Consider the following 24,157-nt stretch of genomic DNA (forward strand, 5'->3'; position numbering starts at 1 on the left):
GGTGGATACAAATGGGGTTGGACACATTCCCTGTCCCACATGGGGCTCGCAGTCTTAATCCTCGTTTTTACAGATGAGGAAACTGAGGCACGGAGAAGTGAAGTGACATAATAATAATGATGGCATTTCCAGATGAGGTAACTGAGGCACAGAGAAGTTGACTGGAGGAGGTTGGGATGCACATGATGATGATGATGGCATTTATTAAGCGCTTACTATGTGCAAAGCACTGTTCTAGGCACTGGGGAGGTTGCAAGGTGATCAGGTTGTCCCACGGGGGGCTCCCAGTCTTAATCCCCATTTTACAGATGAGGGAACTGAGGCACGGAGAAGTGAAGTGACTTGCCCAAACTCACACAGTAGACTGTGAGCCCGCTTTTGGGTAGGGGCCGTCTCTCTATGTTGCCAACTTGTACTTCCCAGGCGCTTAGTCCAGTGCTCTGCACACAGTAAGCGCTCAGTAAATACGATGGAATGAATGAATGAATGACAATTGGCAGAGCCGGAATTAGAACCCGCAACCTTCTGACTCCCAAAGCCCGTGCTCTATCCACTTCGCCGTGCTGTTTTCCAAGGCTTATACTCAGTTGCTTCCCCTCCGAGTAGCCGATTTAAACATCTGTCTCCGCCGTGAGTTTGGAAGCTCCTCGGGGGCAGAGATTGAAAATTACAGAGGAGGATCCGTGCAGGTGAATATAATATAGTTTCTCTTCCAGGCTCCTGGGTGGTTTTTATTTTAAATGGTGTTTTTGAAGCCCTTACTTTGTGCCAGGCACTGGGCTCACTGTCTTATTCCCCATTTTACAGACGAGGGAATTGAGGCCCAGAGAAGTCAACTGACTTGCCAAAGGTCACACAGGAGACAAGTGGTGGGGCCAGAATTAGAACCCAGGGCCCAAGAATCCCAGGCCCGGGCCCTAGACATTACACCACACTGCTTTTGACTCCGTTATCACCGGGCTTGGGGAAGACGTCTGCAATTGTCCCTGTAGTCTGGCGAGGGAAGGTGAGGCACACAGAGTATAATAATAATAATAATAATAATGATAATAATAATGATCAATCAATCAATTGTATTTATTGAGCGCTTACTGTGTGCAGAGCACTGTACTAAGCGCTTGGGAAGTACAAGTTGGCAACATATAGAGACAGGCCCTACCCAACAGTGGGCTCACAGTCTAGAAGGGGGAGACAGAGAACAAAACCAAACGTATTAACAAAATAAAATAGAATAGATATGTACAAGTAAAATAAATACAGTAATAAATATGTACAAACATATATATATATACATATATATATATATAAATGATGGCATTTATTAAGTGCTTACTATGTGCAAAGCACTGTTCTAAGCGCTGGGGAGGTTACAGGGTGATCAGGTGGTCCCATAGGGGGGCTCACAGTCTTAATCCCCATTTTCCAGATGAGGGAACTGAGGCCCAGAGAAGTGAAGTGACTTGCCCAAAGTCACCCAGCTGTCAAGCGGCAGAGCCGGGATTTGAACCCATGACCTCTGACTCCCAAACCCGGGCTCTTTCCACTGAGCCATGCTGCTTCTCATGACTCCATGCAAGGCAGTCTGAGTTACCCAGCTCTCCATCCTACTAAGCACCTTCTCGGTGGGATTCTGGAGCACTTGGAGAAGCAGCGTGGCTCAGTGGAAAGCGCCCGGGCTTTGGAGTCAGATGTCATGGGTTCAAATTCCGGCTCCATCAACTGTCAGCTGTGTGACTTTGGGCAAGTCACTTCACTTCTCTGGGCCTCAGTCACCCCATCTGTAAAATGGGGATTAAAAATGTGGACCCCCCGTGGGACAACCTGATCACCTTGTAACCTCCCCAGTGCTCAGAACAGTGCTTGGCACATAGTAAGTGCTTAACAAATAAGTAACCTCCCCAGCGCTTAGAACAGTGCTTTGCACATAGTAAGTGCTTAACAAATAAGTAACCTCCCCAGCACTTAGAACAGTGCTTTGCACATAGTAAGCGCTTAACAAATACCATCATTATTATTATTATTGGCTATGGTTAACCTGTACTTCCCAAGCGCTTAGTACAGTGCTCTGCACACAGTAAGCACTCAATAAATATGATTGATTGATTTTATTTTGTTAATATGTTTTGTTCGCTGTCTCCCCCTTCTAGACTGTGAGCCCACTGTTGGGTAGGGACCGTCTCTATATGTTGCCAACCTGTACTTCCCAAGTGCTTAGTCCAGTGCTCTGCACACAGTAAGCGCTCAATAAATACGACTGATTGATTGATTGATTGATTGATGTTATTTTGTTAATATGTTTTGTTTTGTTCTCTGTCTCCCCCTTCTAGACTGTGAGCCCGCTGTTCGGTAGGGACCGTCTCTAGATGTTGCCAACCTGTACTTCCCAAGCACTTAGTCCAGTGCTCTGCACACAGTAAGCGCTCAAGAAATGCGATTGAATGAATGAATGAATGACCACTGTATGGGTGGGGAGGGGGAAGGAGAAGGCGGGTACGGGGGATTCGTCCCGGGGTGGGGAGATTTCGGGAGGGTCAGAGACTGCATTTAATAGAAACCGTGGAAGTCGCGTCCTCGGGGCCCGCTGACGGGGAAGTGACTCGAGCGTGAGGAGCAGGCCCGGTCCGATTCCCAGGAGGGAGGGAAGCGGGGGAATCATTCAATTGTATTTATTGAGAGCTTACTGTGTGCAGAGCACTGGACTAAGCGCTTGGGAAGTCCGAGTTGGCAACATATAGAGACGGTCCCTGCCCAACAGTGGGCTCACAGTCTAGAAGGCCCTACTGAGAGCTCACCTCCTCTAGGAGGCCTTCCCAGACTGAGCCCCTTCCTTCCTCTCCCCCTCGTCCCCCTCACCATCCCCCCCATCTTACCTCCTTCCCTTCCCCACAGCACCTGTATATATGTATACATGTTTGGACATATTTATTACTCTATTTATTTATTTTACTTGTACATATCTATTCTATTTATTTTATTTTTTTAGTATCTTTGGTTTTGTACTCTGTCTCCCCCTTTTAGACTGTGAGCCCACTGTTGGGTAAGGACCGTCTCTGTATGTTGCCAACTTGGGCTTCCCAAGCGCTTAGTCCAGTGCTCTGCACACAGTCAGCGCTCAATAAATACGATTGATGATGACGATAGAAGGGAAGGCCCCAGGACGTACCCGGGTGATGGCCGAGGCGGAGGTCAGTTTCCTTCGGGTCTTCTTCACCTTGCGCAGATCCTCGTCTTCGTAGAACAGGTCCTGGGCAGGGGGCAAAGGGTCAGCGGTACCCTCCATCGCCGCCCGAGATTTCAGCTGGGGGGCCGGGCGGGACCCCAGGGGCGCAGAGCGCGGGAGGTCTCCGGGAGAGGCCGGGCCCGGCCCGGGGAGCAGCGGGGCCCGGCGGCGGGTCGGGGGCACGGACACGCACCTGCCCGTGTAGCGGATCGTCGCTCCCTTCCTGTTCCGACGAGAAACTCTCCTCCTCCTCTTCGGAATAGTTGTCGATGTCGGGAGAGCGGTCTGGGGGCCCAAAGGTGAGCGAAGAGTGAGGGGAACGCTGGGCCACCCACCTCCTCCGCGCTCCGCCCTCGGAGGCGGCCCGACGGGGCTGCCGCTCTCCCGAGCAGCACCCGGGATGGGGTTGGGGCTCGGGAAGGTCAGGCGCGAGGCCTTCCCAGACTAAGCGCCTAGTACAGTGCTCTGCACACAGTAAGCGCTCAATAAATATGAATATGAATAAATATGATTGAATGAATGAATGAATGAGCCCCCTTTTTCCTCTCCTCCTCCCCATCCACCTTACCTCCTTCCCCTCCCCACAGCACCTATATATATCTATATATGTTTGTACGGATTTATTACTCTATTTCCTTACTTTATTTGTACGTTCATTCACTCAATCGTGTTTATTGAGCGCTTACTGTGTGCAGAGCACTCGACTAAGCGCTTGGGAAGTCCAAGTTGGCAACATCTAGAGACGGTCCCTACCCGACAGCGGGCTCACAGGCTAGTCCCGGTTGGGTAGGGACTGTCTCTATGTGTTGCCAACTTGTACTTCCCAAGGGCTTAGTACAGTGCTCTGCACACAGGAAGCGCTCAATAAATACGATTGATTGATTGATTGATTGATAGAAGGGGAGACAACAAGACAAAACATATTAACAAAATAAAATAAATAGAATAAATATGTACAAGTAAAATAGAGTAATAAATATGTACAAACATATATACATATATTCATTCATTCATTCAATCGTATTGATTGAGCACTTACTGTGTGCAGAGCACTGTACTAAGCGCTTGGGAAGTACAAGTTGGCAACATCTAGAGACAGGCCCTACCCAACAGTGGGCTCACAGTCTAGATATTTATTCTATTTACTTTATTTTGTTAATATGTTTTGTTTTGTTGTCTTGTCTCCCCCTTCTAAACTGTGAGCCCGCTGTCGGGTAGGGACCGTCTCTAGATGTTGCCAACTTGGACTTCCCAAGCGCTTAGCACAGTGCTCTGCACACAGTAAGCGCTCAATAAATACGACTGAATGAATGAATGAATTTATTACTCTATTTTATTTGTACATATTTATTCTATTTATTTTATTAATATGTTTTGTTTTGTTCTCTGTCTTCCCCTTCTAGACTGTGAGCTCGTTGTTGGGTAGGGGCTGTCTCTATATGTTGCCAACTTGGACTTCCCAAGCGCTTAGTCCAGTGCTCTGCACACAGTAAGCGCTCAACAAATACAACTGAATAATAATAATGATGGCATTTATTAAGCGCTTCCTATGTGCAAAGCACTGTTCTAAGCGCTGGGGAGGTTACAAGGTGATCAGGCGAATGAATGAATCCCCCCCGCCCTACCTCCTTCCCCTCCCCACAGCCCCTGTATATATGTTTGTCCAGATTTATTACTCTATTATTTATTTTACTTGTCCATATTTACCGTTCTATTTATTTTGTTAATGATGTGCACCTAGCTTTATTTCTATTTATTCTGACGACTTGACACCTGCCCACGTGTCTTGCTTTGTCGTCCGTCTCCCCCTTCTAGACTGGGAGCCCGTTGTCGGGTAGGGACCGCCTCTAGACGTTGCCGACTTGGCCTTCCCAGTGCTCTGCACGCAGTAAGCGCTCAATAAGTACGACTGAATGAAGGAATGATTGAATGAAATCGGGGCGGGGGTGGCCCGCCCCTCGCCAGGCTTACCGGACAGCTTGGTCTTGATTCCTTCGTGGTCGATGGGCTGGCTGGACAGGGAGTAGATTTTGATCTCTGCTACGGGGACGGCCACGTCCTTCACGTTGCTGTGCAGGCCGAGGATGAGGGCTCCCTCGCTGGGATGCTGCATCACCTTTCGGGGGGGACGGGATAGGCGGGAAAAAGCAGGTCAGGCCAGCCCTCGGTCCTCAGAGTTTTGGGAAAACTCAAAATCATCAGGGCGGATTGAGCGTCGACCGCGTGCCCGGCACCGTGCCGGACGCTGGGGCAGATACGACGCAATCGGGTCGGACTCCGGTCCGGTCTCCTCCTCCCCATCATCATCAGTCGTATTTATTGAGCGCTTACTATGTGCAGAGCACTGGACTAAGCGCTTGGGAAGTACAAACTGGCAACATCTAGAGACAGTCCCTACCCGACAGTGGGATCACAGTCTAAAAGGGGGAGACGGAGAACAAAACCAAACATACTAACAAAATAAAATAAATAGAATAGATAGGTACAAGTAAAATAAATAGAGTAATAAATCTGTACAAACATATATACATATATACAGGTGCTGTGGGGAAGGGAAGGAGGCAAGATGTGGGGGATGGAGGGGGGACCCCTCACCCCTGTCCTACCTCCTTCCCCTCCCCACAGCACCTGTAAATATGTTTGTACAGATTTACTACTCTATTTATTTTACCTGTCCTTATTTACTATTCCATTTATTTTGTTAACGACGTGCACATCGTTAAATGTCCACGTTTTCTTTTTTTTTTTTGATGGCATTTGTTAAGCGCTCACTATGTGCACAGCGCTGTTCTAAGCGCTGGGGGGGATACGTGGTGATCAAATTGCCCCCCGTGGGGCTCACAGTCTTAATCCCCATTTTACAGATGAGGGAACTGAGGCTCGGAGAAGTTAAGCGACTTGCACAAGGTCACCCAGCAGACATGTGGCAGAGTCGGGATTTGAACCCATGACCTCTGACTCCAAAGCCCGTTTTCTTTCCACTGAGCCACGCTGCTTTTGTTGTCCGTCTCCCCCTTCTACACTGGGAGCCCGTTGTTGTACAGATTTACTCCTCTATTTTCCTTGTCCATATTTACTATTCCATTTATTTTGTTAATGATGTGCATCTAGCTTTAATTCTATCTGTTCTGACAACTTGACACCCCCCCGCCCTATCACTTTCCCCTCCCCACAGCACCTGTATATATGTTTGTACAGATTTACTACTCCATTTATTTCACTTGTCCATATTTACTATTGCATTTATTCTATTAATGTGCACCTAGCTTTAATTCTATCTGTCCACATGCTTTCTTTTGTTGTCCGTGTCCCCCTTCTACACTGGGAACCCCTTGTTTAACAGATTTACTACTCTATTTATTTTACTTGTATATATTTACTATTCCATTTATTTTGTTAATGATGTGCATCTAACATTAATTCTATCTGTTCTGACAACTTGACACTCCCCATGCCCTATCACTTTCCCCTCCCCACAGCACCTGTATATATGTTTGTACAGATTTACTACTCTGTTTTACTTGTACATATTTACTATTCCATTTATTTTGTTAACGAAGTGCATCTAGCTTTAATTCTATCTGTCCACATGTTTTCTTTTGTTGTCCGTCTCCCCCTTCTACACTGGGAGCCCGTTGTTGTACAGATTTACTACTCTATTTGTTTTACTTGTACATATTTACTATTCCATTTATTTTGTTAATGATGTGCATCTAGCTTTAATTCTATCTGTTCTGACAACTTGACACCCCCCCCGCCCTATCACTTTCCCCTCCCCACAGCACCTGTATATATGTTTGTACAGATTTACTACTCTATTTTGCTTGTACATACTTACTATTCCATTTATTTTGTTAATGATGTGCATCAAGCTTTAATTCTATCTGTTCTGACGACTTGACACCTGTCCACGTGTTTGGTTTTCTTGTGTCTCCCCCTTCTAGACTGGGAGCCCGTTGTTGTACAGATTTACTACTCTATTTATTTTACTTGTACATATTTACTATTCCATTTATTTTGTTAAGGATGTGCATCTAGCTTTAATTCTATCTGTTCTGACGACTTGACACCTGTCCACATGTTTTGTTTTGTTGTCTGTCTCCCCCTTCTAGACTGGGAGCCCGTTGTTGTACAGATTTACTACTCTATTTATTTTACTTGTACATATTTACTATTCCATTAATTTTGTTAATGATGTGCATCTAGCTTTAATTCTATCTGTTCTGATGACTTGACACCTGTCCACGTGTTTGGTTTTCTTATGTCTCCCCCTTCTAGACTGGGAGCCTGTTGTTGTACAGATTTACTACTCTATTTATTTCACTTTTACGTATTTACTATTCCACTTATTTTGTTAGTGATGTGCATCTAGCTTTAATTCTATCTGCTCTGACGACTTGACAACTGTCCACGTGTTTTGTTTTGTTGTCCATCTCCCCCTTCTAGACTGGGAGCCCGTTGTTGTACAGATTTACTACTCTATTTCACTTGTACATATTTACTATTCCATTTATTTTGTTAATGATGTGCATCTAGCTTTAATTCTATCTGTTCTGACGACTTGACACCTGTCCACGTGTTTGGTTTTCTTGTCCGTCTCCCCCTTCTAGACTGGGAGCCCGTTGTTGTACAGATTTACTACTCTATTTATTTTACTTGTACATATTTACTATTCAATTTATTTTGTTAATGATGTGCATCTAGTTTTAATTCTATCCGTTCTGACGACTTGACACCTGTCCACATGTTTTGTTTTGTTGTCCTTCTCCCCCTTCTAGACTGGGAGCCCGTTGTCGGATCGGGACCGTCTCTAAACGTTGCCGACCTGTACCTCCCAAGCGCGTAGTACAGTGCTCGGCGCACAGTAAGCGCTCAATAAATACGATTGAAGGAATGAATAAATACGATTGAATGAATGAATGAACAAACACATCCCCTGCCCACAACGAGCTTACGGTCTAGTGAATGAATGAACAAACACATTCCCTGCCCACAATGAGCTTACAGTCTAGTGAATGAATGAACAAACACATTCATTCATTCAATCGTATTTATTGAGCGCTTACTGTGTGCAGAGCACTGGACTAAGTGCTTGGGAAGTACAACCTGGCACATTCCCTGCCCACAATGAGCTTACAGTCTAGAGTGGGAAACAGACATTAATAAACATCAATAAGTGTCAGATATGGTCATAAGTGCTGTGGGGGTGGCTTAGTCTAGTGAATGAATGAATAAACAAACACAGTCCCTGCCCACAATGAGCTTAGTCTAGTGAATGAATGAACAAACACATTCATTCATTCAATCGTATTCATTGAGCGCTTACTGTGTGCAGAGTACTGGACTAAGGGCTTGGGAAGTACAAGTTGGCACATTCCCTGCCCACAACGAGCTTACAGTCTAGTGAATGAATGAATAAACAAACACATTCATTCATTCAATCATATTTATTGAGCGCTTACTGTGTGCAGAGCACTGGACTAAGGGCTTGGGAAGGACAAGTCGGCAACATTCCCTGCCCACAACGAGCTTACAGTCTAGAGGGGGAAACAGACATTAATAAACATCAATAAGGGTCAGATATGGACATAAGTGCTGTGGGGGTGGCTTAGTCTAGTGAATGAATGAATAAACACATTCCCTGCCCACAATGAGCTTACAGTCTAGAGGGGGAAACAGACATTAATAAAAATCAATAAGGGTCAGATATGGACATAAGTGCTGTGGGGGTGGCTTAGTCTAGTGAATGAATGAATAAACAAACACATTCCCTGTCCACAACGAGCTTACAGTCTAGTGAATGAATGAACAAACACATTCCCTGCCCACAACGAGCTTACAGTCTAGAGGGGGAAACAGACATTAATAAACATCAATAAGGGTCAGATGTGGACATAAGTGCTGTGGGGGGTGGCTTAGTCTAGCGAATGAATGAACAAGCACATTCCCTCGTCCCTCGTCTGTAAAATGGGGATTAAGACTGTGAGCCCCGCCTGGGACAACCTGATCACCTTGTAAACTCCCCAGCGCTTAGAACAGCGCTTGGCACGTAGTAAGTGCTTAATAAATGCCATCATTATTATTATTATTATCCCATGGCTCAGAGGAAAGAGCCCGGGCTTTGGAGTCAGAGGTCATGGGTTCAGATCCCGGCTCTGCCACTTGTCAGCTGTGTGACTTTGGGCAAGTCACTGAACTTCTCTATGCCTCAGTTACCTCATCTGTAAAATGGGGATTGAGATTGTGAGCCCCACATGGGACAACCTGATCACCTTGTATCCTCCCCAGCGCTTAGAACAGTGCTTTGCACATAGTAAGCGCTTAACAAATACCAAAATTATTATTATTATTTATTTTTTTAAACGGCATCTGTTAAGTGCTTACTTAACACTGGCACTGTTCTGAGAACTGGGGTAGAAACAAGGTAACCGGGTTGGACGGAGTCCCTGCCCCACATGGGGCTCACAGTCTTCACCCCCATTTTACAGATGAGGTAACTTGAGGCCCAGGGAGTGACTCGCCCAAGGTCACACAGTAGCCAAGCGGCAGAGTCATTCATTCATTCATTCAATCGTATTTATTGAGCACTGACTGTGAGCAAAGCACTGGACTAAGCGCTTGGGAAGTCCAAGTTGGCAACATATAGAGATGGTCGCTACCCAACAGCGGGCTCAATCAATCAATCAATCAATCGTATTTATTGAGCGCTTACTATGTGCAGAGCACTGTACTAAGCGCTTAAGGGCTCACAGTCTAGAAGGGGGAGACAGACAACAAAACAAAACATATTAACAGCATAAAATAAATAGAATTAAATATGTCCAAATAAAATAAAGAAATAAATAGAGTAATAAATCCGTACAAACATATATACATATATACAGGTGCTGTGGGGAGGGGAAGGAGGTAAGGCGGGGCGATGGGGAGGGGAAGGAGGGGGCTCAGTCTGGGAAGGCTTCCCTACCCAACAGCGGGCTCACAGTCTAGAAGGGGGAGACACAGAACAAAACAAAACATATTTACAAAATAAAATAAATAGAATAGATATGTCCAAATAAAATAGAGTAATAAATCCGTACAAACATATATACATATATCCAGGTGCTGTGGGGAGGGGAAGGAGGTAAGGCGGGGGGGGGGATGGGGAGGGGGAGGAGAAGGAGAGGAAGGAGGGGGCTCAGTGTGGGAAGGCCTCCTGGAGGAGGGGAGCTCTCAGTAGGGTTTTGAAGGGAATAATAATAATAATAATAATAATAATGATGATGATGATAATAATAATAATAATAATAATAATGATGATGATGGTCTTACCTCGGCCATGTCGATAAGCCCCACAGCCAGCGTCTTGTAGCCCAGGATGGTTCGGTTCTTGTAGCGCTTCCTCCTCTGCAGCATGATCTGCAGCTTGTTGGCATCCCGCTTGAGGAAGTGAGGGTACTGCCGGGGACCAACCACAACATATAAACCAAATGAAATAAACAGAATAAATAGGTACAAGTAAAATAAATAAGTAAATAGTAACAGATAGAGACGGTCCCTACCCAATAGCGGGCTCTCAGGGCCACAGAGCCCGGCCGCCCCCGTTTCCCCGCCCTTCTCCCCGGGGCCCTGATCAATCAATCAATCAATCGTATTTATTGAGCGCTTACTGTGTGCAGAGCACTGTACTAAGCGCTTGGGAAGTACAAGTTGGCAACATATAGAGACGGTCCCTACCCAACAGTGGGCTCACAGTCTAAAAAGGGGAGAGTTGGACCCAGTCCCTTTCCCCATGGGGCTCACTGCCTAAATTGGAGGAGAGAAGGTTTTCATCCCCATTATACTGAGGAGATAACTGAGGTACGGAGAAGTTAAGTGACTTGCCCAAGGTCACACAGCAGGCAATTTTTGTTAATATGTTTTGTTTTGTTGTCTGTCTCCCCCTTCTAGACTGTGAGCCCACTGTTGGGTAGGGACCGACTCTATATGCTGCCAACTTGGACTTCCCAAGCGCTTAGTCCAGTGCTCTGCACACAGTAAGTGCTCAATAAATACAACTGAATGAATGAATGAATGAACCCCACGAGCCGGGGCCAAATGCTTTAATAATAACAAAAAATAATAATATATAATAATTATAAATCAATCAATCAATCAATCGTATTTATTGAGCGCTTACTATGTGCAGAGCACTGTACTAAGCACTTGGGAAGTACAAATTGGCATCACATAGAGACAGTCCCTACCCAACAGTGGGCTCACAGTCTATAAGGGGGAGACAGAGAACAGAACCAAACATACCAACAAAATAAAATATGTAGGATAGAAATGTACAAGTAAAATAATAAATAATAATAATTAATAATAATAATTATTATTGCATGCTTTAATAATACATAATAATTATTATTATTATTGCTGTGGGCAGAGCTCTGTACTAAACGCCTGGGAGAATATACTACAACAATAAACAGACACATTCCCGGCCCACAGCAGGGAGAGCCGGGATTGAATCCCCATTTTAAAGATGAAGAAATGGAGGTTCGGGGAAGTCAAGTGACCTGCCCAAGGTCACACGGCAGACAAAGTGGCAGAGCCGGGACTGGAACCGAGGACCTCTGATTCCCAGGCCACTTGTCTGCTGTGTGACCTTAGGCAAGGTGACGGACGGCGGGCTCGGGGAGGGCAGACTGGGTTAATAATAATAATAATAATAATAATGGCATTTATAAAGCGCTTACTATGTGCAAAGCACTGCTCTAAGCGCCGGAGAGGTTACAAGGTGATCAGGTTGTCCCACGGGGGGGCTCACAGTCTTCATCCCCATTTTCCAGATGAGGTGACTGAGGCCCAGAGAAGTGAAGTGACTTGCCCCAAGTCACCCAGCTGACAAGTGGCGGAGCCAGGATTTGAACCCATGACCTCTGACTCCAAAGCCCGGGCTCTTTCCACTGAGCCACGCTGCTTCTCCACGGCACGTGAGCTCTGCCCGTCCCCGCAGGCACATCTTTCCCCCACATCCTTAATGCCTCCGGCGCTCTCGGAGCCCTTCCCCGACCGACGATCATAACTACGGGACGTGTTGGGCGCTTACTACGTGTCCACCAGTGTTCTGAGCTGGGGAGGGGACACGAGCCCATCACGTCATCATCATCATCATCATCATCATCATCAATCGTATTTATTGAGTGCTTACTACGTGCAGAGCACTGGACTGAGCGCTTCGGTAGTACAAATTGGCAACATCTAGAGACGGTCCCTACCCAACAATCAATCAATCAATCAATCGTATTTATTGAGCGCTTACTATGCGCAGAGCACTGTACTAAGCGCTTGGGAAGTACAAATTGGCAACACATAGAGACAGTCCCTACCCAACAGTGGGCTCACAGTCTAAAAGGGGGAGACAGAAACAAAACCGAACATACTAACAAAATAAAATAAAATAAAATAATAATAAAATAAAATAAATAGAATAGATATACAAAGACCCTGTCCCACGAAGGGCGCGCGGTTTAAGCATTCATTCAGTCGTATTTATTGAACGCTGGCTGTCCGGCTCAGCGAAAAGAGCGCAGGCTTTGGAGTCAAGAGGTCATGGGTTCAAATCCTGGCTCCGCCAACTGTCAGCTGGGTGACTTTGGGCAAGTCGCTTCACTTCTCTGGGCTTCAGTGACCTCATCTGTAACATGGGGATGAAGACTGTGAGCCCCCCGTGGGACAACCTGATCACCTTGTAACCGCCCCAGCGCTTAGAACGGTGCTTTGCACATAGTAAGCGCTTAATAAATGCCATTATTATTATTGCTGTGGGCAGAGCTCTGTACTAAACGCTTGGGAGAATCTACTACAACAATAAACAGACACATTCCCGGCCCACAGCAGGGAGAGCCGGGATTGAATCCCCATTTTAAAGATGAAGAAAAGGAGGTTTGGAGAAGTCAATCAATCAATCGTATTTATTGAGCGCTTACTGTGTGCAGAGCACTGGACTAAGCGCTTGGGAAGTACAAGTTGGCAAGTGACCTGCCCAAGGTCACACGACAGACGAAGTGGCAGAGCCGGGACTAGAACCCAGGACCTCTGATTCCCAGGCCACTTGTCTGCTGTGTGACCCTGGGCAAGCCACTTAACTTCTCTGGGGCTCAGTTCCCTCATCTGTAAAATGGGGGTGAAGACTGTGAGCCCCACGTGGGACAACCTGATCCCCTGGTATCAGCGCTTAGAACAGTGCTTGGCACATAGTAAGCACTTAATAAATGCCATCATTATCATTATTGTATTCTACCCCAGGGCTCAGAACAGTGCCTGGCACTTAGTAAGCGCTTAACACCTTCCAAGTGCTTAGTACAGTGCTCTGCACACGGTAAGCGCCCAATAAATATGACTGATTGATTGACTTCTCCGAACCTCCATTTCTTCATCTTTAAAATGGGGATTCAATCCCGGCTCTCCCAGCTGTGGGCCGGGAATGTGTCTGCTTATTGTTGTAGTAGATTCTCCCAAGTGTTTAGTACAGAGCTGTGCCCACAGCAATAATAATAATAATTATTATTAAGTTATACTTAAATTATAATACTTAATTATACTTAAGAATTATTAAATAATACTTAATACTCAATAGCATTAAGCTTTGATAATTAATCAATACTCAATTAATATATTAATACTTAATTAATACTTAATTACTTAATACTTAGTAATACTTAAGTATTATTAAATAATACTTAATACTTAATAGCATTAAGTATCGATACTTAATTAATTAATACTCAATTAATATATTAATACTTAATTAATACTTAATAGTAATAATTACTTAATACTTAGTAATACTTAAGTATTATTAAATAATACTCTGCACACAGTAAGTGCTCAGTAAGTACAGCTGAATGAATGAATAACAAATACCATACTTATTATTATTATTATTATTATTTTCTGAGCCCCGCCGCTTCCCTCCACGTTCGCAGTTGTACTTGCCCCGTCGGCCCACTCGGCGCCCATCGATTTCTCTGGTCGGTGATTTATTTACTTGTGTCTATCGCTTTCCCTTCTTCTTTTCTTTTTTTAACGGCATTTATTAAGCGCTTACTGTGTGCAAAGCACCGTTCTAAGCGCTGGAGAGATTACAAGGTGATCAGGTTGTCCCACGGGGGGCTCACAGTCTTAATCCCCATTTTCCAGATGAGGGAACTGAGGCCCAGAGAAGTGAAGTGACTTGCCCAAAGTCGCACAGCTGACAATTGGCAGAGCTGGGATTTGAACCCACAACCTCCGACTCCAAAGGCCCAGCTCTTTCCGCTGAGCCACGCTGCTTCTCCAACTTCAATGCATGGTATAATAATAATGACGGCATTTATGAAGCGCTTACTATGTGCAAAGCACTGTTCTAAGCGCTGGGGAGGTTACAAGGTGATCAGGTGGTCCCACGGGGGGCTCACAGTCTGCATCCCCATTTTCCAGATGAGGCCACTGAGGCCCAGAGAAGTGAAGTGACCTGCCCAAAGTCACCCAGCTGACAAGTGGCGGAGCCGGGATTTGAACCCCTGACTTCTGACTCCAAAGCCCGGGCTCTTTCCACTGAGCCACGCTGCTTCCCTATTTATGGGAAGTACATATTCATGGTTGTACATATTTATTACTCTATTTATTTATTTTACTTGTATATTTCTATCCTATTTATTTTATTTTGTTGGTATGTTTGGTTTTGTTCTCTGTCTCCCCATTTTAGACTGTGAGCCCACTGTTGGGTCGGGACTGTCTCTATGTGTTGCCAATTTGTACTTCCCAAGCGCTTAGTACAGTGCTCTGCACATAGTAAGCGCTCAATAAATACGATTGATTGATTGATTGATTTATCGAGCGCTGTACTAAGCGATGTCACAGAGTTGGTAGGGCTGTTCCTTGCCCACGGTGGGCTTCCGGCCCAGGGGGAACTTGAGTCTGTCCCGTTGGGATGGGGAGCCGCTCGAAGGTGGGAATCCCGTCTCTTATTCCTTGGGAGGTGGCAAGGGGATCCCCCCGACGCCGGCGGACGCGGCCCGGAGCCGGGCCCCGGGGAAACGGATTCTCGAAGTCACGGCTGCTTTCTCTCACCTCCCTCGGATGCTCCTCTTATTGAAGGCCCACCACCTCCAGGAGGCCTTCCCATTCCCCTTCTCCCAATCCCTTCTGCGTCGTCCTGACTTCTTCCCTTTATTCACCCCCCCCGGACGAGCCCCATTGTCAAAGGCCCTGCTGAGAGCTCACCTCCTCCAGGAAGCCTTCCCAGACTGAGCCCCTTCCTTCCTCTCCCCCTCGTCCCCCTCTCCATCCCCCCCATCTTACCTCCTTCCCTTCCCCACAGCACCTGTATATATGTTTGTACATATTTATTACTCTATTTATTTATTTATTTTGTACATATCTATTCTATTTATTTTATTTTGTTAGTATGTTTGGTTTTGTTCTCTGTCTCCCCCTTTTAGACTGTGAGCCCACTGTTGGGTAGGGACTGTCTCTAGATGTTGCCAATTTGTACTTCCCAAGCGCTTAGTACAGTGCTCTGCACATAGTAAGCGCTCAATAAATACGATTGATGATGATGATGATGATTTACTTATTTCTGTTCACGTCCGCCTCCCTGCTTCAAGACTGTCCCCGAGGGCGCGGCTTACACGGCTTCGATTAAACGCAGTCTCCGACCCTCCCGGAATCTCCCGACCCTGGGGTGAATAATAATGTTGGTATTTGTTAAGCGCTTACTATGTGCAAAGCACTGTTCTAAGCGCTGGGGTAGATACAAGCTGATCAGGTTGCCCCATGTGGGGCTCACAGTTTTCGTCCCCATTTTACAGATGAGGGAACTGAGGCCCAGAGAAGTTAAGTGACTTGCCCAAAGTCACCCAGCTGACAAGTGGCGGAGCCGGGATTTGAACCCACGACCTCTGGCTCCAAAGCCCAGGCTCTTTCCGCTAATGACGGCATTTGTTAAGCACCTACTACGTTGAAAGCACTGTTCTAAGCGCTGAAAGGTAATTAGGTTGTCCCACATGGGGCTCGCGGTCTTAATCCCCCCTTTTACGGATGAGGTAACTGAGGCACAGGGAAGTGAAGTGACTTGCCTAAAATCACACGGCTGACAAGTGGCGGAGACGGGATTTGAACCCATGACCTCAGACTCCAAAGCCCGGGCTCTTTCCACTGGGCCACGCTACCCGCTTTCTCCTTCCCCCTCCCCACCCCTATCGTCAGCCCAGACTGTGAGCCCGCTGTTGGGTAGGGTCTGTCTCTATATGTTGCCAACTTGTACTTCCCAAGCGCTTAGTCCAGTGCTCTGCACACAGTAAGCGCTCAATAAATACGACTGAATGAATGAATGAATGAATACCGTGGTCACTCGGCATAGCCAAGTGCTCCAGAATCCCACCGAGGAGGGTGCTTAGTAGGATGGAGAGCTGGGTAACTCGGACTGCCTTTATAATTGCATTTAATAATTAATAATGGCATTTATTAAGCACTTACTACGTGCAAAGCACTGTTCTAAGCGCTGGGGAGTTTACAAGGTGATCAGGTTGTCCCACGTGGGGCTCACAGTCTTAATCCCCATTTTACAGAAGAGGTAACTGAGGCACAGAGTTACTATGTGCAAAGCACTGTTCTTGGAGGGAGTCATTCTCCATGTGCCTCAACTTCCCTCGCCAGACTATGGGGACAATTGCAGAGGTCTTCCCCGAGCCTGGTGATAACTGTGGGCAGGAAATGGGTCTGTTTATTGTCTTACTGCACTCTCCAAAGCGCTCAGACCAGTGCTCCGCACACAGTAAGCGCTCAATAAATTCAGCTGACTGAGAGAGTGCCGGTGGTGGGGGCCTGGCCCGTGGCCGGAGTGGGATGGCAGAGAAGCAGCGTGGCTCAGTGGAAAGAGCCCGGGCTTTGGAGTCAGAGGCCATGGGTTCAAACCCCGGCTCCGCCAATTGTCAGCTGGGTGACTTTGGGCAAGTCACTTCACTTCTCTGGGCCTCAGTTACCTCATCTGGAAAATGGGGATTAAGAGTGTGAGCCCCCACAGGCCTTCCCCTCCTCCAGGAAGGCCTTCCCAGACTGAGCCCCCTCCTTCCTCTCCCCCTCCTTTCCCTCTCCATCCCCCTGTCTTACCTCCTTCCCTTCCCCACAGCACCTGTATATATGTATATGTGTTTGTACGGATTTATTAATCTATTTATTTTACTTGTACATATCTATTTTATTTATTTTATTTTGTTAGTATGTTCGGTTTTGTTCTCTGTCTCCCCCTTCTAGACTGTGAGCCCACTGTTGGGTAGGGACCGTCTCTATACGTTGCCAACTTGGACTTCCCAAGTGCTTAGTACAGTGCTCTGCACACAGTAAGCGCTCAATAAATACGATTGATTGATTGATTGACAACCTGATCACCTTGTAACCTCTCCAGCGCTTAGAACAGTGCTTTGCACATAGTAAGTGGTTAATAAATGCCATTATTATTATTATGGGGCCGCCCCGGGGGCTCTTGCAGGAGGAGGGTGGCAGCGGGACGGCCTTCATGGGAATAATAATAATAATAATGATGGCATTTATTAAGCGCTTCCTATATGCAAAGCACTGTTCTAAGCGCTGGGGAGGTAACAAGGTGATCAGGTTGTCCCACGGGGAGCTCACCGTCTTAATCCCCATTTTACAGATGAGGTAACTGGGGCCCAGAGAAGTGAAGTGACTTGCCCAAAGTCACACAGCTGACAGTTGGCAGAGCCAGGATTCGAACACATGACCTCTGACTCCAAAGCCCGGGCTCTTTCCACTGAGCCCCGCTGCTTCTCTAACTCACTTCCCAGTGAGTTAGCCAGTCATGTCGGATTTGGGAGTGATCTCTCTTCCAATCACTAAGGAGTATTTCTATTCATTCATTCATTCAATCCTATTTATTGAGCGCTTACTGTGTGCAAAGCACTGGACTAAGCGACTTCTATGTCGTCACGTCTGAAGACACACAAGTCATCCAAAAGCTGGGAAGGGAATAAGGTAGTGGGGGAGACCCACCTGGAGTGAGAAAGTCAGCTGGAGCTCCGTCTCCGCCAACCCGCTGGCCGGAAGGACGATCTCGTTGGAGCGCAGGATCCTCTTTGAACCCTGCAACCGACACGAAGTGACAACTTGGACTTCCCAAGCGCTTAGTCCAGTGCTCTGCACACAGTAAGCGCTCAATAAATACGACTGAATGAACGAATGAATTTACTGTTCTACTTATTTTATTTTGTTACTATGTTTTGTTTTGTTGTCTGTCTCCCCCTACTAGACTGTGGGCCCACTGTTGGGTAGAGACCATCTCTACATGTTGCCAACTGGTACTTCCCAAGCGCTTAGTACAGTGCTCTGCACACAGTAAGCGCTCAATAAATACGACTGAATGAAGGAATGAATTTACTATTCAATTTATTTTATTTTGTTAATATGTTTTGTTTTGTTGTCTGTCTCCCCCTACTAGACTGTGGGCCCACTGTTGGGTAGAGACCATCTCTACATGTTGCCAACTGGTACTTCCCAAGCGCTTAGTACAGTGCTCTGCACACAGTAAGCGCTCAATAAATACGACTGAATGAAGGAATGAATTTACTATTCTATTTATTTTATTTTGTTAATATGTTTTGTTTTGTTGTCTGTCTCCCCCTACTAGAATGTGGGCCCACTGTTGGGTAGGGACCATCTCTATATGTTGCCTACTTGTACTTCCCAAGTGCTTAGTCCAGTGCTCTGCACACAGTAAGCGCTCAATAAATACGACTGAATGAAGGAATGAATTTACTATTCTATTTATTTTATTTTGTTAGTATGTTTTGTTTTGTTGTCTGTCTCCCCCTACTAGAATGTGGGCCCACTGTTGGGTAGGGACCATCTCTATATGTTGCCAACTTGTACTTCCCAAGTGCTTAGTACAGTGCTCTGCACACAGTAAGCGCTCAATAAATACGACTGAATGAATGAATGAATTTACTATTCTATTTATTTTATTTTGTAACTATGTTTTGTTTTGTTGTCTGTCTCCCCCTACTAGACTGTGAGCCCACTGTTGGGTAGAGACTGTCTCTAAATGTTGCCAACTTGTACTTCCCAAGTGCTTAGTACAGTGCTCTGCATACAGTAAGCGCTCAATAAATACGACTGAATGAAGGAATGAATTTACTATTCTATTTATTTTATTTTGTTAGTATGTTTGGTTTTGTTCTCTGTCTCCCCCTTCTAGACTGTGAGCCCACTGTTGGGTAGGGACTGTCTCTAGATGTTGCCAGCTTGGACTTCAAAAGCGCTTAGTACAGTGCTCTGCACACAGTGAGCGCTCAATAAATACGACTGATTGATTCTCCACACGGCCCTTGCTGTCTCCCGCCGGCGGGGACTGTACTGACCTGCAGCTTCACGGCGATGACCACCGAGTTAAGATCCTTGTCCATCTCCTTGAGCATAATGAGCTTCTTCAGGGTCAAGCTGAACAGTCTGGAGATGGGAAGAGAAAAGAAAAGAAAGCAAACCGTATCAAACTCAGGTGATTCAGGAGGGGGGTGATGATGATGATGATGGCATTTGTTAAGCGCTTACTATGTGCAAAGCACTGTTCTAAGCGCTGGGCAGGATACCAGGTGATCAGGTTGTCCCACGGGGGGCTCACAGCCTTAATCCCCATTTTAATAATAATAATAATAATGATGGCATTTGTTAAATGCTTACTATGTGCCAAGCACTGTTCTAAGCACTGGGCAGGATACCAGGTGATCAGGTTGTCCCACGGGGGGCTCACAGTCTTCATCCTCATTTTCCAGATGAGGTCACTGAGGCCCAGGGAAGTGAAGTGACTTGCCCAAAGTCACCCAGCTGACAGAGCCAGGAATCGAACCCATGACCTCTGACTCCAAAGCCCGGGCTCTTTCCACTGAGCTACGCTGCGGGGTGGAAAAAAACCAAAACACACCACTCCTCTGCGGGGTGACCTTGTACTTCCCAAGAGCTTAGTCGAGTGCTCTGCTCACAGTAAGTGCTCAATAAATACGACTGAATGAATAATAATAGTAATAATAATGATTGTATTCATTAAGCACTTACTATGTGCAAAGCACTGTTCTAATAATGATAGTGATGGCATTTGTTCATTCATTCATTCAATCAATTGTATTTATTGGGCACTTACTGTGAGGAGAGCACTGTGCAAAGCACTGTTCTAATAATAATAATGATGGCATTTGTTCACTCACTCCTTCAATCGTATTTATTGGGCGCTTACTGTGTACAGAGCACTGTGCAAAGCACTGTTCTAATAATAATAATGATGGCATTTGGTCATTCATTCATTCAATCGTATTTATTGGGCGCTTACTGTGTGCAGAGCACTGTGCAAAGCACTGTTCTAATAATAATAATGATGGCATTTGTTCATTCATTCATTCAATCGTATTTATTGGGCGCTTACTGTGTGCAGAGCACTGTGCAAAGCACTGTTCTAATAATAATAATGATGGCATTTGTTCATTCATTCATTCAATCATATTTATTGGGCGCTTACTGTGTGCAGAGCACTGGACTAAGCGCTTGGGAAATCCAAGTTGGCAACATTCAGAGACGGTCCCTACCCAACAGCGGGCTCACAGTCTAGGAGGGGGAAACAGACAACAAAACGTATTAACAAAATAAAATAAATAGAATAAATATGTACAAGTAAATTCACTCATTCATTCATTCAATCATATTTACTGAGCGCTTACTGTGTGCAGAGCACTGGACTAAGCGCTTGGGAAGTCCAAGTTGGCAACATATAGAGACGGTCCCTACCCAACAGCGGGCTCACAGTCTAGAAGGGGGAGACAGAGGACAAAACCAAACATACTAACCAAATAAAATAAATAGAATAAATATGTGCAAGTAAATAAATAGAGTAATAAATATGTACAAACATATATACATATATACAGGTGCTGTCAGTTGTGTGACTCTGGGTAAGTCACTTCACTTCTCTGGGCCTCAGTTCCCTCATCTGGAAAATCGGGATGAAGACCGGGAGTCCCCCGTGGGACCACCTGATCACCTTGTAACCTCCCAGCGCTTAGAACAGTGCCTTGCGCATAGTAAGCGCTGAATAAATGCTGTCATTAATTATGATTAAGCCTCCTCTGCTTCCTTAAAAGAGAAGGAGCATCTGATGTGACTCTCTCTTGTCACCAAGATCACGTTATCTGAGAACCCGTGGAAACTCACCTCCCAGAAACTGATTCCTCTCCACTGGAATCGGGCCTACCGACCCTGTTGCAGTCTACCCATTCATTCATTCATTCAATCGTATTTATTGAGCGCTTACTGTGTGCAGAGCACTGGACTAAGCGCTTGGGAAGTCCAAGTTGGCCACATATCAAGACGGTCCCTACCCAACAGTGGGCTCACAGTCTAGAAGGGAGAGACAGAGAACAAAACAAAAGATATTAACAAAATAAAATTAATAGAATAAATATGAAAAATAAATACTACTACTACTTCTAATAATAATGATGATGGTATTTGTTAAGTGCTTACTATGTGCAAAGCACTGTGCTAAGCGCTAGGGAGGTTACAAGGTGATCAGGTTGTCCCATGGGGGGCTCACAGTCTTCATCCCCATTTTACAGATGAGGTAACTGAGGCACAGAGAAGTGAAATGACTTGCCCAAAGTCACACAGCTGATAGCGGAGCCGGGATTTGAATCCATGACCTCGGACTCCAAAGCCCGGGCTCCTTCCACTGAGCCATGCTGCTTCTCTTCATTACAATAATAATAATAATAATAATGGCATTTGTTAAGTGCTTACTATGTGCAAAGCACCGTTCTAAGCGTTGGGGGGGGGGGATACAAGGTGATCAGGTTGTCCCACGGGGGCTCACAGTCTTCATCCCTATTTTACAGATGAGGTAACTGAGGCTCAGAGAAGTTAAGTGACTTGCCCAAGGTCACACAGCACATATGTGGCGGAGTTGGGATTCGAACCCATGACCTCTGACTCCAAAGCCCGGGCTCTTTCCACTGAGCCACGCTGCTTCTCTGTGTGCAGAACACTGGACTAAAAGCTCGGGAGAGTCTAGAAACACGGAGTTGGTAGGCAGGATCCTTGCCCACATGGAGTTCATTCATTCATTCATTCATTCATTCAATCGTATTTATTGAGCACTTACCGTGTGCAGGGCACTGGACTAAGCGCTTGGGAAGGACAAGTTGGCAACATATAGAGACGGTCCCTACCCTATACATTAAACATAGTTTACACTATAGAGGGGAAAACGGACACTCAAATAATAATAATAATAATAATAATAATAATAATAATAATGATGGCATTTGTTAAGCGCTTACTATGTGCACAGCACGGATGTTTATGCACATAAAAAGAGAAGCAGCGGGACTTATTGGAAAGATCCCAGGCCTGGGAATCAAAGGACCTGAGTTATAATCCTGGCCCTCAGTGGAAAGAGCCCGGGCTCTGGAGTCAGAGGTCAGGGGTTCAAATCCTGGCCCCACCAGTTGTCAGCTGTGTGACTTTGGGCAAGTCCCTTCATTCATTCATTCCCCAATCATATTTATTGAGCGCTTACTGTGTGCAGAGCACTGGACTAAGCGCTTGGGAAGGACAAGTTGGCAACATGTAACATATACAAGTTGGCAACTTCATTCATTCATTCAATCGTATTTATTGAGCACATACTGTGTGCAGAGCACTGGACTAAGCGCTTGGGAAGGACAAGTTGGCAACGTATAACATACACAAGCTGTCAACTTCATTCACTCATTCAATCATATTTACTGGGCGCTTACTGTGTGCAGAGCACTGGACTAAGCACTTGGGAAGGACAAGTTGGCAACACATAGAGATGGTCCCTACCCAACAATGGGCTCACAGTCTAGAAGGGGGAGACAGACAACAAAACAAAACATATTAACAGAATAAAATAAATAGAATAAATATATACAAATAAAATAAATAAATATTATTCACTTCTCTGGGCATCAGTTACCTCATCTGGAAAATGGGGATGAAGACTGTGAGCCCCCCGTGGGACAACCTGAGCACCCTGTAACCTCCCCAGTGCTTAGAGTAGTGCTTTGCACATAGTAAGGGCTTAATAAGTGCCATCATCATCATTATTATTATTATTACTAGTCTGCTGGGTGACCTTGGGCCAGTCACTTCACTTCTCTGGGCCTCCGTTCCCTCATCTTTTAAATGGGGGAGCAGCGGGACCTAGTGGAAAAGAGCACAGGCTTGGGAGTCAGAGGATCAATCAATCAATCAATCGCATTTATTGAGCACTTACTGTGTGCACAGCACTGTACTAAGCACTTGGGAAGTACAGGTTGGCAACATATAGAGACGGTCCCTACCCAACAGTGGGCTCACAGTCTAGAAGGGGGAGACAGAGAACGAAACAAAACATATTAACAAAATAAAATAAATAAATAGAATATGTATAAGTAAAATAAATAAATAGAGTAATAAATACGTACAAACATATATACAGGTGCTGTGGGGAAGGGAAGGAGGTAAGGCGGTGGGGATGGAGAGGGGATGTGGGCTCTAATCCCGGCTCTGCCACCTGTCTGTTGTATGACCCTGGACAAGTCATGTCACTTCCCTGTGCCTCCGTTACCAATCTGTAAAATGGAGATGAAGACTGGGAGCCCCATGTGGGACAAGGACTGTACCTAACCTGATTATTCATTCATTTATTCAATCGTATTGATTGAGCGCTTACTGTGTGCACAGCACTGTACTAAGCGCTTGGGAAGTCCAGGTCGGCGACATATAGAGACGGTCCTTACCCCACAACGGGCTCACAGTCTAGAAGGGGGAGACGGACCACAAAACGAAACATGAGGACAGGTGTCAAGTCGTCAGAATAAATAGAATTAAAGCTAAATGCACATCATTAACCAAGTAAATAGAATAGTA

The 24,157-nt window shown here is 45.7% G+C and overlaps 1 protein-coding gene across 2 annotated transcripts in view; it reads right to left on the minus strand.

Annotated features, from left to right (window-relative positions):
* PACS1 (phosphofurin acidic cluster sorting protein 1) overlaps positions 1-24,157 on the minus strand; it is a 162,808-nt gene that overhangs the window by 43,963 nt on the left and 94,688 nt on the right. For both annotated transcript variants that reach the window (XM_038764658.1, XM_038764659.1), the window contains exons 2-7: positions 19,603-19,690; positions 18,239-18,328; positions 10,532-10,657; positions 5,192-5,336; positions 3,414-3,505; positions 3,164-3,244 (exon numbers count right to left, since the gene is read on the minus strand). In XM_038764658.1, coding sequence (XP_038620586.1) covers positions 3,164-3,244; positions 3,414-3,505; positions 5,192-5,336; positions 10,532-10,657; positions 18,239-18,328; positions 19,603-19,690 — 622 coding nt within the window. The remainder of the gene's footprint in view (positions 1-3,163; positions 3,245-3,413; positions 3,506-5,191; positions 5,337-10,531; positions 10,658-18,238; positions 18,329-19,602; positions 19,691-24,157) is intronic.

This window comes from Tachyglossus aculeatus, chromosome 22, assembly GCF_015852505.1.
Source record: "Tachyglossus aculeatus isolate mTacAcu1 chromosome 22, mTacAcu1.pri, whole genome shotgun sequence".
Taxonomy (NCBI): Eukaryota; Metazoa; Chordata; class Mammalia; order Monotremata; family Tachyglossidae; genus Tachyglossus; species Tachyglossus aculeatus.